Raw genomic sequence first — 15,388 nt, forward strand, 5'->3', positions numbered from 1 at the left:
CTGACAATTCCCTGTGAGTTGCTTTTTTTAAAAAAATAAAAAATGCCTGGGATGCTTGGTGGTGGTGTGGAAGCAAGCACGAAGGAAGATTTATGTCCAAAGGAATTGCAAAGGAAATTGCTCTGAACAAAAATGTCACAGCAGGACAGAGTATGTGAGCAAAGAGAACAGTAATTCATTAACAAAAAAACATATTGAATAAAGTTGAGCAGCATTCTAATTCGAAACCACAAGCCTGGGACACACATTTGACAGGGGAAATGGTTCCACGCAGGGGTGAAGGAAGGAGTCGTAACACCTGGGGTAGGACGCATGTGCTGTAGGTAGCGACACCACACATGGCTGTATAGCAGTTTGCCGCCGGCGCCACTCCAGCGCCATACGGACGGTGCTGGGATCCCTCCGTGGCCACTGCAGCCGTGAACACAGCTTTGCAGCTCCAGAGGGATCCGGGCACCGTCCGTACGGCGCTGGCGGCAAACCGCTATACAGCGCATGTGTGGCGTCGCTACGTACAGCGCATGCATGTGACGCCACACATGCGCTGTACTTAGCAGTTTGCTGCCGGTGCCGGGATCCTCTGCTCGTGGCTGCAGCCATGAATGGAGGATCCTCCAAAGGCAGCTGCAGTGGCACGATGGCAGCTTGCGCCGCCATGAGCCCCTGCAGGGTGAATTCTTGTCATCCCTGCAGGCATGGAACCCGGGGCATACCGCCCCCGCCCCCCCTGTTGCGACCCCACTGGTTCCACAGAGGCGAAATCTTGATAATTTCTAGTACTCCTGCGAAATTGTACTAATGGAATAGCCTTCATTGTGACAAGAGCAATATCCATTCACAATAGCCTTCTACTGTATGGATTGAATCAGAGATGGAACACCTATGCCTCCCCCTCCCTCCCTTTCAATCTCCTGTCAACTGGACCTTGCATACAAACCCCCACACCATGAAACCCCTCCCTGTTGACTTACCTGATAGCAGCTGTGGGAAGTTCTCAGTGGAGGTGTTTGTGCAAAACTTCCCTCTCTGTCATTTGGAACACTGTGCCAATCACCCGGGAGTCTGGGAAATGCAATTTTCCCAGGTCACCTTAATTCTTATGACATCAGTCCCCTTGGGCACAGAGATGGAGGAGAGCTTTTATACAGTTCACATTTAAAGGCAGATCTATCTAATTCAAACTTGGCTGAAATACACAGCCATCCTGAGTGTTCGCACACCTTTGAATTTTCAGTACAGTTCTCCAGCTAATAAATGTCCACAAAAGTACATATACTAGGTTAAGGTGTGAATAAAAATGCATATATTGCTGAAAATAACATGCAGAAATGCATCCTATTAGCAGAGGAGGATTTAGGGGAGAGCAACTGGTTCGTCCACACCGGGCATCGAGCAGAGAGGGAGCCACAGAAATGATGTGGAACAGAAAGAGAGAGGTGATGGGGGGGGCATCAAATTTTAGTGTTGCACAGGGCACTTCTGAAATTTGAAAGCCACAAATCTGCCACTGCTTTGCAAAATTCACACAAAATTGCTAACAAATTTTTGTGAACACTTAATTTTTTCCCCACAATGTGGGAATGGGGAGAACTGAACTTCTGATTGGAAAAATGAGAAATAGAGAGATTTGCCCATCCCCAGTGGTGTGTGCGTGAAACCACTGCTGTACAGCCATTCCACCTCCTCTGCCATGCACCTGAAAGGATGCTAAATCATGAGAAAGGGCACTTTCTAAGATGCATGATGGGGCAAGAATGGTCCATGATCAGGACAGGATCTCTGCTGCCTTCTCATGGGAGTAAAACCTTTTTTTAATAATAAAAAGAGGGGTGTTTACAAAGCAAAGAGAAGCCTCTGCAATTGCCTTACAATTGCCTGCCCTTGAAAGTGCCTGTAAATTCTAAAAAAATAATTTAGCTCTCCCCTCTTTGGGTTTTCCACCTCCCTTTCTATTGTCCCCACCTCAAGTCTGCAAATACTGTATGTCAAAAGAACTAGTTAACAATCCATTCCTCTTCCCTGGGAATTGCATAAGAGCTCAGCACTCTTAACAAACTACACTTCCCAATTTCATACTTGTCTTTGTGTAAATCCCCACAAGAAGTACCCAATAAAACAATTTCTATGGCAACTGCAGGTAGCATGATTCTGGTGAAAGAAACTGGGGTGTTATTTGGGGGGAAGGGGTTGGAGCAGTTGTGGGGTGCAAGGAGATTGCCAATCCTTTGGGGAGGGTTGACTATACTTTGCACCTACCTCTGCAGCATTTTTCTTCCAAGTTGCTTGGCCTGTACATTGGCAAATGCATAGCTACTTCAAATGTATTAATTCCAAATGAATGGAAAATTGAAACAAATGGGGCCTGTCATGTTCATTTGTCACTAGTAAAGAAACACATGCTAGAGTTACAAAGGAGTTTCAAATGTCACGTTTGTGACTCAGTCAGTGACCTTGGTTTCCTCCTAGAGCAGAGACAGTTTATGTGGGATGTAAGGAGTGGAAGAAGAGAACGTGGAAAGTGAAATTAACCCTGTAAAGATAACCAGGTGGCTCTTTGTGATGACTCGAGAGCAGAGCTGCACCACTAGCTTGCCTGGAACTCCTGGCTACACAGGTGTCCTGATAAAGACCATCTGCATGAAGATGCTCATGCATTGTCACCCATCAAGTGTCCACAGCAATACATAGGTGTACAGTGGCAGGGGCATGCAGGCTCCCTTGCTACAGACATGAAATGGGGTGCAATGGAGGAGGTGGGATGAACATGCTTTAGTTTGTGAATGACTAAAGAGGGCTTGAGTGTTTTCCTCTGCTGCTCTGTGGGTGGCACTGTGGTCTAAACGACTGAGCCTCTTGGGCTTGCCAATTAGAAGGTGAGCTCCCATTGCTCTTACCCAGCTCCTGCCCACCCAGCAGTTCGAAAGCATGCCAGTGCAAGTAGATAAATAGGTACCGCTGTGACGGGAAGGTAAACAGCATTTCCATCTGCTCTGGTTTCCGTCATGGTGTTCCATTGTGCCAGAAGCGGTTTAGGCATGCTGGCCACATGACTGGAAAAGCTGTCTGTGGACAAACACTGGCTATTTCAGCCTGAAAGCGAGGTGAGTGCCTCAACCCCATAGTCGCCTTTGACTGGACTTAACCGCCCAGGGGTCCTTTACCTTTTTTTACCTTTCTTTGTTCCAAAACAGTCCTCGCTCAGTCACCTATTTACCGTTCCTTTGAGTATTTCCAGGCCATTCCTTACTAGTCCCATACCTGTCCTATTCTTTTGTGCTTACTGTGTTATTTGCAGTTGGGGGAGGGGGAGGGATTAGATGAGGGGTCCAAGAAGTGATGTCTCTGTCTGGGAGCCCACACAGGGACTGATGAGTCATAGCACCCTTCCAAATAGTGGTTCTGAAGGGATTGTCCTGATTTAATGTATGTTGAAAGGTGACCCTTAATCAAAGGTCAGCCCGGCCTACTGACCAACCAGAAGGCAAGCTGGCTGATTCCGGATACATACCCAATGTCTTTGCCAAAGCCTGTTTACATCTGTAATTGATAAATGTTGTGGCCTGTTTTAACCCAATACCAATGTCCTGTGTCTTGGGCGGGGGGTTAGATGTGTCAGTAATGTCCCTCTGCCCACTATGGACAGCTCCACTGGCCTCTGTCCTTAGAGTGATGCTAGTTTTAATGCACCACTTCAGAGCTCTCTGTCCCACCCATGGCAAGTGGTGAATGTGGACAACTTTTGCCTGTCCCTCCTTCCATAGCGAGTAATGGGGCTGCAGATTTTCTGGTGGTTATGTATGTGTGCCAGGAATATTTTCTTCACTTCATTAAAGCTGATAGCCTGTGTGTTGGTGTTTGAAGAAGTGTGCATATCCACTGCATGCATGCATGCACTTTTAGCATGCCATTTCAACGCACCTATAAAATGGAGCCCTTTCCATTTGGCTGAAATTTGACAGGTGAAAGAAATCTCTTGGAGAGGTAGCAGACTATCTGAATATTTTGTGGCAGTTGGATGGAAATCGCAGAAGTTGCAGGCAGCAGATGAGCATCTGGGTCTCCCACTGAAAGGCATAGGAAACAAATGGAATGACACAAATGAATAAAAATGAATGCGATTTGAATGAATAACTAAATGAATGGGGTTTTCATAATGAAAATTAATGGGACAGCTAAAACTTTCTTTCTTTCTTTTACTTCCTTAACAAAACTTTCAAAAGTTTCCTGTTCTGTCTTCTTGATAGTAAATACTGTGAGGCTGCAAAGAAACTTCTCATTATAAAAGGAAGTGCAGAACGTAAATAATATACAAGCCATAAAAAGCATCGATAGCAATGTTGGTCCACGGCAGAAGAAAATAAATAAGGACATTGCAGAAAGCCAATATGTTTGTTAGAACTGGAGAAAATGAAACAGGGAACAAACTTTCAAAGGGCTTTTTCAAACATTTGGGAATACGTCTTGGAATCATTTGAGGGAATGATATATTATATATTTGATTAATGTATTCTCTCTTTCTCTCTGCCACCACTATGATGATAGGTCTGAAAGATTACACACATATGATACAGAACTGATAAAGTATTGTGTTGTTTTTAAATGGGAGTATGGGAAATTGTTTCTGGCCAGTGCTTTTTTCTGGGGGGATGCAGGGGGATGCATATCCCTAAACATTTTGTGAATCTTTGTACTTTTGTCCATTTACTATATTTATTCTTCCCGATTTGAAGTATAAAATGGTGATTTTCTTGAGTTTAAATGAGAGTACCTTTAAACATTTTTTAAAGAAAAAAAAGCACTGTTTCTGGCAAACCTCAATTATAGTCACCGAAATAAGTTTTTTTTAGTAGAATGACAGCATTGTCTCTGTACTGTAGAAATGGTCATTGTGTGGCCTTCCAGTGTTGCTGAATTGTAGCTTCCATTATTCCTGACCTCTGGCCATGTTGGCTGCACCTCATGGAAGTTGGAACCCATTTGAAGAGGCCCCCTTTGGGGATTTATAATGAATTGAAAAAAGTGTTGAAAAACACATTTATTAAAAAACCAGAAGCCTTTTTACTTGGTATAGTGGGGGGTGAAATCCCCAAAAAGGATGTTACTTTTTTTCTGTATGCCACAACAGCTGCGGGAATATTGTTAGCGAAGAAGAAACAATATTTAGCAACTATCGAAGAAACAAGGGAAGAAACAAGATTTAGCAACTATCGAAGAATGGCAGATGAAGATGATGGACTATATGGAACTTGCCAAACTGACCGGGAGACTCCGAGACCAGAAGAGACGAGACGGTGGAAGAAGACTGAAAGACGTTTAAGGAATATTTGGAAAAAACATGTTAATATTTAAACCTTAGAATAGCTTTGGAAGTGGATATAGGCTGTAGGGTTAGAAGTAGAAGATAGGGTATTTTAAAATAGTATTATTTGTAAGTGATAAAATGTGAAGTTATTTTAAGTGTGATTAAAAAAAGAGAGAGATGGTTAGAAATTATGACATATGTAAACTGCTAAAGATGAAATGAAAACCAGATAGGTGGGACTTGGGGAAGCCCACTTAACAATGTTTAGAAAAATAAGGATATGGCAAGAATTTGTTCGTATTGTTTGTCTTTTCTGTTTGTGTTTTTTATTTGTGTTATAAAATGAATAAAAAAATTTTTTTGGGGGGGGAAATGAAGAGTCACCCTTTGGATGGTGGTCGGGGAGCCTTACTCAGGGCTATGACTGGCAGTCTGATAATGCTTTTCCCCTGTTATTTCTTAATGAAGGGTAGCCAGGTCAGAGGCAGGAATGTGAGTCAGAGGTAGGAGACAGCGGGTTGAAGAGAAGACAGGAGGTGTCATTAAGGGAAGTAGAATCTCTGTATCTATTCCTCCCTAACATTATGAAAACTAGATGTGCTTCTTTTCAAGCTGATAGAGAAGCAAAGAAATGTCCCACCCTATAGTCTACGGATTTAACACAGGGATGGAGATGGGATGGAACCTTTGGCCCTCTAGATTATGATGGACCACAATTCCCAGCAGCCCCAGCTAGCACTGCCAATGGCCAGGAATGTTGGGAGTTGGAGACCAACAATATCTGGGAGCCTGCTTTAGAATAATAGAATCATAGAACAGAAAAACCGCTTAAAGGACATTTATCCTGAGATTATGATGTTGCTTGCACAATATGCCTTGAAGGGAATAGGATTTGCACAAGAACTCCAATCTTAGAGTTGGAAGAGACTCAAGAGTCATCTAGCCCAACCCCCGGCAATGTAAGAATCTCAGCTTAAGCATCCAAAGGTATTGGAAAATAACAAAGAGCTTCTTTTCAAAACAGCTAAAGAAATGCAGATTCAATTTTTTCCCAAGAGTAGAAGTCTGAATACGTGGCAACAATCTTTTAAAATGCAGTCCGTCATAGGAATACAGCAAGCCTAAACCCACTTACTTGGGAGTATGCCCCATTTGAATTATGGTGCTGGAGGAGACTCTTGAGAGTCCCATGGACTGCAAGAAGATCAAACCTCTCCATTCTTAAGGAAATCAGCCCTGAGTGCTCACTGGAAGGACAGATCCTGAAGCTGAGGCTCCAATACTTTGGCCACCTCATGAGAAGAGAAGACTCCCTGGAAAAGACCCTGATGTTGGGAATGATGGAGGGCACAAGGAGAAGGGGACGACAGAAGACGAGATGGCTGGACAGTGTTGTCGAAGCTACCAACATGAGTTTGACCAAACTGCGGGAGGCAGTGGAAGACAGGAGTGCCTGGCATGCTCTGATCCATGGGGTCACGAAGAGTCAGACACAACTAAACGACTAAACAACAAGAGCAACAAGCCCCATTTAATTCAATTGGGTTTACTTCTGAGTAGACACAGGATTGCACTATAGCTGAGTTTTCCATCCCAGGCTTCAGATAGTGGGAACAGCCCTGCAGGATGTGTGGCAACCTGGAACACACAGTGGGCAGCTGTGCCAACGGTTTGCAAGACACTTTGAGGTTAAAGTCAGCTGAGCAAATTCATCACCAAGATTCAGTGTTTACTCATAGCGACCAGCCTTACCACAGTGTAAAAATAGAACTTTTCTGACTTATTTCTTCTCCTTTTTTCTAAATTGACTTTTGCAATATATAGGGTGGTTTTTAAACAGGCGTCATCAGCACATACATACAGCCTGGTAGTGATTCCTTAAGAGACACAGCAACAACTACTAAAGCCACAACATGATGTTCACCAGCGGTGGGATGCATTAGAGGAGGTGTCTCACATTAATATTGAGGTTACATTTGCAGACCAGATTTTGCTGTTCATCTGAACCTTTTTTCAAGTGTCTGCTTTTAACACACCCACACACCTCTTTGTCCAGAACGGCCTACCTTAATGGTTCTGTCTCATTCGGTTAGTGGTTTTATTATCTTGTCAGATATTTTTTCAATATATGAAAACTAAATGAAAATTTGCAGGATCCCAGAGTGGTTACAAAGGACCTGGAGACGCCTTCATAATACTGGGTATGTAGAATTGACTTTAACTTAAATATCCATCTCTCTGTGTCTAGAAAAACAAAATTATCAAGCTGTTATTGAGAATTTCCCCCTAGAATTAAAAATGGTTATGTTATGTATTGCTTTGGGAAATGTGTTTGCTAAAAAGTGATTGCAACCAGAAAAAATGGCATTCGCTGCTGTTTTTGAGGCAATGGAGGCAAGTTTTGATGTATTGCTTCAGAGAAATACCATGTGAATGTATGTACAATATGACCTTGGGTGGATGAGTTGCTCAGAAAAGTCTCAGAACAAACACAGTATTGGGGGAGTGGAGTATTTGATTACTATGGGGTGATAGTGCACAGTACTGGCATGCAATAATAAATAATACATGTCAGTATTTCACAGTTGATAAAATGCAGTAATATTCTGCATTCAGTGAAGGATGTTATTTAGTGGCTGGCACTCGTGAAACAGAATTTAGCAAGTAATAATTAGTTAGATTTCATATCTGACACCACCCGGAACAATGAAAGCATATCAGTCTAAAGCTGTCAGATTTAGGTAAAACTTCACATTCAAAATTTGAATGTTGATTTTGAATTTCACGTTCAAAACTTGAGTGGTGAAATTGGAAATTTGGCAAATCTGAAGTATTAGCAGTTTCTCCTTTTTTATGTTTTAATCTTTATTGGTTTATAAAAGACACCACAGTTATCTTTCTCCATCAGAAATATACACAAAGGAAATACTGAAGTGCTGGAAATAAAGTAAAGTTGTATAACGAAATATTGAGACTTCCCTCCACCCCAACATAGGTTCTCTACATTTCTGTATTAACTGCATATTGAAGAATATCTAGTTTATATTTATCCATTACTTCCATAAATTATGTCACATTGCAGGAGTCATTCAAGGCCTGCCAAAGATTTCAAATGTTTACAATGATCTTTTAGGTATTGTCTATATTGATCCTACTCTCTGTTAAATTTTTGGTCGTCATGTTTCCTAATTTTCCCTGTTATTCTTGCCATCTCAGCGTACTGAAATAATTTCATCTGCCATTCCATTTTTGTCGGTATATTATCTCCTTTCCAGCATTGGACTAATAGTATTCTCATGGCCGTGGTTACGTACATGAATAACGTCCTCGAATCTTTTGGTATACCTACGCCTATAATACCTAGGAGAAATGCTTCAGGTTTTTTGGCGAAGGTTAATTGAAACATTTTTTTTAGCGCATTGTAAATCATCTCCCAAAATTCCTTTATCTTTTTGCATTTCCACCACATATGGTACATAGTTCCTTCTATTTCTTTGCATTTCTGACACAGGTTAGAGCTGCTTCTGAAGTATTAGCAGTTTCAATCATATCATTCAGGAATATCTGTTCATTATTAATACAGGATGGAAGTCGGGACTTACTTTCAAGACATTCTCTTCCCAAGGATACAAGAATTTGCCACAGAAGCTTGGCTTGCTTACTCCAGACCTCTGCCATCAAGCCACAACCAGCTATTATCCCTTTTTCTGATGTGCTGTTGCATTGCTGCAGCCATTGGAGGCCTCTTCTACAACTGGATGTTTTTCTCACTGCAATATTCTTTCCCGTTCTCTGCCGCAGCTGCTTCAGCCATTAGTTTTCTGGCCCTGTTGACCCTCTTCTTAATGCACCCCATCCGTTGCATGTTCACTATAATTGTGCCCACCTTAGGGACTAAGCAAGGGCGGAGGTTGCTCCTGTCTGCCACCTTCATGATTGTGGCTGTCAACATAGTGCCAAACATCATGAGCAACATCGAAACCATCCTGCAGGTCATCAAATGCATCTGCAAGAATTCCTCTGAGAGTCTTCTGAACTCAACAGTTCTCTTGGGGAACGCTTCATGGGACTTCAGTGACGCTCTCAAACGGGTGACTGACAACATGCCGGACAAAACAGGGAGAGCTAGGGATGGCCATGTCCGGTTTGAAACCCACAACAACAACAATTTATTGAGTCAGAGAATTATCAGTGCTAGCCAAGGGATCAAGGAAGATTTCTTGCAAGTTGATGTGCTGGTCCAGAAGGTCATACTATTGGGTAACCGGGTAATTGCTGGCTTCTTCCTCTTCTATCTGATATTTGAGTCTGCTTGGTACCTGAAGAGCTACCTCACAGATCTCCATTTTGACAATGTTTACATCACCAAAAAGCTAGAAGATTTGGTTCGGGAGAACAAAGCAACTCACCTGCTAGTTTGTTCACCAAAGAAGCTGATTAAGTCCACAGGATTCAAGCTATCCCGAGAGGAACTCCTTTCTTGTGTAATGCACCTTTTTCTTCTTACCTTAGTGCTCATGTTGACACTAGTGATCATAGCAACGGACTATATCGCCTTCCATTTGGCACAAGCGGCTGTGACCGAAGTCGCCCAGTTCCCCATTGTGCCAATGGTCATCTCGATAAAATATGAGGTGAGTATGGAAGCCTCTACCTTGGCATTTTCAAGCGAAAGGATGCAAGATGCCGATGCAAATCAAGATTTCGCTTGAATGCTCCTGCAGTCAGAATTATAAATGAAACAACCACAGCATGGTTAAAATTAACCCTGCCTCCTATTCACAACATGGTACAGCAGTACATTGGTTCTCAAACACCTTGGTACTCAAACAACTTAGAACCCAAACACTGCAAACCCAGGAGTAAGTGTTCTGGTTTGCGAACATTTTTCAGAAGCCAAACGTGCTCCATTTTGAGTGCCATGCTTCTGTTTTGCGGTCTGTCTGCTTTTGCTGTTTATTTTGCATTTTTGTTTTCCTGACTTTTTTGCTTTGTTTTTGTGACTGATTGTGTGACTGCAGTACATTGTTTATTGCTTTCATTTTATGGATCAATGGTCTTTATCGATAGTAAAATTCATGTTAAATTGCTGTTTTAGGGGTTGTTTTTAAATGTCTGGAATGGATTAATCCATTTTGCATTACTTTCTATGGGAAAGCACGTCTTGGTTTTGGAATGCTTTGGTTTTGGAACGGACTTCTGTAACGGATTAAGTTTGAGAACCAAGGTACCACTGTATTAATTCGGATGACAAGTGATGTGTAGGGACGTAAAAGGTCATCATACGATTCCTGCAAATGCAGGTTGGAATTGGTCATCTGTAACATTCACCATACTATTAGGCCCTGCATTATCACACCTCATTTCAATTTCAGAAGAATAGGGCTCCAAACATGAGAGTTACATTTTTAAGCTCCAGCATCACAGGACTTTCAACTAAAGAGTAGTTGGAATTATTCAAAAGCAATTAATTTAGGTTGGCTGTTGGTCAATTTCCATGGAAAGACATAAGGACTGCACACTTTATGGGGTGGGTGTGGGTGAAATGTAACTCTTAAGTCCTCGATCCAGAGACTTTAATCTCACTTCAGTCCCTCTGAAATCAGTGGGAGAACTTGCAAAATCCTAAGCTTCCTAATCAAGTTCACTCAGAAGTAACTCCTCTGAACCTATTTTACAGATTTACTATCTATAAGCATAAAAACAACCCCAGAGCATGGTTACACTTAAAAACTAACAATATTTTTAAAGGCATAATAGGTTAGACTTCATCAAATGCATGAATATGAGACATGGTTGTACATGGACTGAAATTGTAAACAGTGAGGCCAGAAGGAAAAGAAATATGGAAAAGTACAGATGATAATAATTACCACAGTTTTAGCAGTAAAGCAGAATCTTAAAAGAGATCTCTGTATGATTTAGGATTGTAGCTAGTCCTGAACTAGCCTTGAGTAAGTTGTCCAAATGATTTTGACAGCATGTAAATATGACTAACTTTCTAAGGACCTTACACCTTATTACAAAGAGTACTTTTCCACTGTTTCATATCCACCTGCCATATTAGAAAATATCAGGGCAGTATAAAACAATAAAACACAAAACACACTTAAAAATCATCATCATCATCATTAAAATGACTGGCTGATTAAACAGCTGCTGGAATTAAAAAAAAAAGCTATTCCTGTGAAAGAGGAAAGCGAGAATGCCTGCTGAATCTCTACTGGAAGAGCATTCCACAGCATGGGATCAGAAATACTAAATGCTCTGTGTGAGTTTCTGTATTTCTACTGAATCATTCTCTTTTATTCTTTCAGGCGAAGCTGATTTTTGTGCCATTTTTGGAATATATTTTTAACGGTGCTTTTTCTACAGAGCAATCCTTACCTCCGTTTGAAAGGAGCTATCATCAGAATCTGACCTTTGTCTCTGCTAACTGCCCCATGAGGTGGCCAAACCCTCCCAACAAAGCTGTGGTCCTTGCCGTTGGGCTCCTCTACTGCATCATTTATACCATGATCTTTTTGGAAACATACTCACGTCGGCTGTGCCGGAAAATTTCAGCCTCCTTTTTCAACAGCCAAGAAGACCGGAGAGTTCAGTACCTCTACAGGAAACTTGTTGGGAAACACAAGAAAAAGAATGGACACCAGCAGAAACCAACCACGCCGTCTTAAATTGCTTCCACGGGGGGGATGGAATTGTGTTACTATGCCAGGAGGTTTTTAGACTTTGCACTAGCAAAAACAGAGCATCCTCCTCCTCTCCTCTGGAGCCCCCTAAATGCCCTCAAAATCAGTCCCAAAGTATTTGGGGCCCCTTTGGAGAAGATTTGGGGAGAAAAGGGGAAACAGAAGTGCTGTTGGACTCTACCAGCACCGCTTTTGTTTCTTGGAAACAAAGGGAGAGATTCAATGTCACACTCTTCTTATTGCTCCACCAGTGCAAGCATTTTGCTCTGTCAGATGGAATGATCCCCCTCTCCTCCAATGGTTCTCCTGACCCCCTGAGCCAATTTCAGGGGGTTGGGAGGGGAGCATTGCTCAGAGCGTCCACTGACAAGACTCATTGGTTGAATCCTGCCCCAAGAAACCCTTTGTTTCTGTGAGATTCAAAAGCTCAGAGTGAATTGATTTTCAGATAAACACCACGGCTGAAAATGGCACTCATATATACAGGGAGGTGATTCGCTATTTGACCTTTGGAGGGCTAATGCTACATTATGGAATGTTATGTTCTCTCGCTAAGTGCCACTGTCTGCTGTTTGCCTCCTTTGTTCATTGCTAATGGCTGGTGGTTTCCTCTGCAGCACCTTGTTCTGACAAAACAGACAAGTGAACAAACCTTCCTTTTTCAATCCAGAGAGAAAACACACGTAAGAACAAATCCACAAGGTGCCTGTTCCCAAATGCAAATAACCAGCCACTGGGGGGATGGGACAATATGCCTAGTTTTGAGTACATTCACCCTATCTCCCAAATTGCCAATCGTTCCTTCCCCACAGCTAGCAAAATGCACCAGCGGCAGATGGGCCCCACTCTCTCTGTGGAAGGTAAGAGGCAGCAAATGAGCTTTGTTTGCAGGAATCATTCATCCGCAGGATCACAGCCCATACATTCCAAGATTATCATATTAGAATGGCCAGTAAAGTGTGGTCACATTTTTGCCAAATGTATTAAAATAATGATATCATCACCATCAGATTTGTATGATTTATCCTATGATTGCACCCACTCAAGTTTAGCTAATTGGTTCATGGGCACAGAAGTGATGGTAAAAATAAAATCAGTTATTATTGTAATGTTTGCATTTATGGCACAAGCTTAGGAGATTTCTAGAGCTAGGAGAAGATTAACTGCGCTGCATTTCCAGTGTGGTCAACAGAGTTATCATCACTTAGCAGGTGTATTGTATCTGGCCATAATATATAGAAAAGCCTTCTTTTAAGATAAAAACAGATTGCAAATTTAGCAATTCTTTGCAGTGTAATTCCAGAGAATCTTTAAATCTTGGTAGCTCTGGAACTTATGCATGGAAGGACGATTTCTAGCTTGGAGACATATTTTTAGCTTGTGTTGCGATGGTTTGTAATGCTGTGGGTATGAAATGCAGGATTGCATTTGTAAGGAACAAGTCAGTGCCTTGAGTAAAGTAATAAGTCATCATCCTTATCTCAGAGTGATTCATTTGATAGTATTTGCCCCTTGACTGAGCATTGCTGAATGTGCAGCTGGAGCCTATTGGGAATGGAGAGAAGCTCAGGCTAGAGAGAGATCAACAGAGCTGGCAAGACAAGAGCCTTGGGGCGAGAGGTTTCAGGCAAAATAGCCATTAGAGAACTAGCAAAGGATTTTGGTGCATGTGGGGTTTTGCAGCGGGGCGGGGGCAGAAAATATATTAGATTGTGCCCCATGTATCTATATTGTAGCACCCTGCTTGTGGTTAACGCTTAGCTGGAATGAAATATTCAACGCAGCAATAGAGAAATTAAAATAGTAATTTATTTGTCAGACAAATAAATGAGAGGCACAGTGGTATATGGTTACCAAGCTCTGGCCTGGCCTCCTGCCATTCTGGCCAGCACTTATATTTCCTTAATCCAGCCCCCTTGCTCCTCCTTTGGCTGCCTCTGTCCAATCAGCCTGGTTGAAATTCCTATTGGCTGTTTGCTAGAACCAATCACAAAAGATACACCCATTTCCTTCTGTCCTTTTATGGGACACAAAGAGCTATATATTCTTCCATCTATAAATGACAAATAAGTAGTAATATATCTTACATGTGTCTCAACAAGGAATCTTAATTACCAGCTCACCTCTTGCCCTCCTTGCCCTATTGCCTTCCAAAACAGATGGTTAATCTTAAATTTTTATCTTCAAGGATCTTTAGTTCACATCAACATTGAAAGATCTCCTTCATTTGAAGGTGTCTAAACAAAAAGGCCTGACAACCATATATCAGGAGTGCTCGATGGCGTCTCCTGTCTGGCAGGAGGCTGGGCTCATTTGCCCTTCTGGTCTCCTATTGCAATATGACTCTATGAAATAAGAATCTAGCATTTCTTAAATCCTTTGCATAATTACATTTAAGCTAATATATTTAATACATTATCATAGGTAGCCTTTTAAAAGAATTAACCCTTCTCAAAGTGAAAAGGAAGGAACAGTTTCCAGCCTCAAAATAAAAATAGAAAGAAGCTTCTTCTTCTCCAGCCAAGCCAGTTGCCTTTTTCACTGCTCTTGGCCTTTTTAACCTTAGGAAGAAGATATGGCTCATTTTACTATTTACCAACCCTTAATTTGTTTTCTCAGCCTTTTTTTATCTTCTGTAACATGCAAGGTCAGTGTCCTCGCTCTCAGCCTGTAATTCCCTTTTTATGACTTTGAGAATTGTTTTCTGCTATAAATCAGGGGGCCCCCTTGTCTTAGGAGGAAAAACATTTTGCCAAGGTTTTTTAGTCTTCTGCCTGGCATGAAACATTTGAAAATCTTTAAGCTCATTTTAAGATTCAGGCCCTGATCAAGCCTTAATAAAAATGCAGGCTTATGATTAGATGCCTCAATATGATAATACAGGAAAAGTGTGAGCACTCGGATGACAACCTGCTGGGTTCATTCTACTTCTGTTGGCACTGACCTTTAAAGCCCTAAACGGCCTCGGTCCAGTATACCTGAAGGAGCATCTCCACCCCCATCGTTCAGCCCGGACACTAAGTTCCAGCGCCGAGGGCCTTCTAGCAGTTCCCTCATTGCAAGAAGTGAGGTTACAGGGAACCAGACAGAGGGCCTTATTGGTAGTGGCGCCCGCCCTGTGGAACGCCCTCCCATCAGATGTCAAGGAAATAAGCAGCTATCTTCTCTTTAAAAGACATCTGAAGGCGGCCCTGTTTAGGGAAGTTTTAAATATTTAATGCTGTATTGTTTTTAACACTCAATTGGGAGCCACCCAGAGTGGCTGGGGAAATTCAGCCACATGGGCAGGGTATAAATAATAAATAATAATAATAATAATAATAATTATTCTCTGCCATCAACCTGTATGAGGAGCAGAATGCCTCCATGTGATGTGGGTCCAACCAGGAAAGGC

General features: G+C 42.0%; 1 protein-coding gene across 1 annotated transcript; it reads left to right on the top strand.

Moving 5' to 3' along the window:
• Positions 1–7,165: 7,165 nt before the first annotated feature.
• OCSTAMP (osteoclast stimulatory transmembrane protein) lies at positions 7,166–13,103 on the top strand. Its single transcript, XM_083745807.1, has 3 exons — positions 7,166–7,503; positions 8,886–9,936; positions 11,620–13,103. Exons 1-3 carry the CDS (start codon positions 7,442–7,444, stop codon positions 11,977–11,979), a joined length of 1,473 nt encoding a protein of 490 aa, XP_083601933.1. The 5' UTR covers positions 7,166–7,441; the 3' UTR covers positions 11,980–13,103.
• Positions 13,104–15,388: the final 2,285 nt, after the last annotated feature.

Source organism: Podarcis gaigeae (assembly GCF_964106915.1).
Source record: "Podarcis gaigeae genome assembly, chromosome: 6".
NCBI classification, from domain to species: domain Eukaryota; kingdom Metazoa; phylum Chordata; class Lepidosauria; order Squamata; family Lacertidae; genus Podarcis; species Podarcis gaigeae.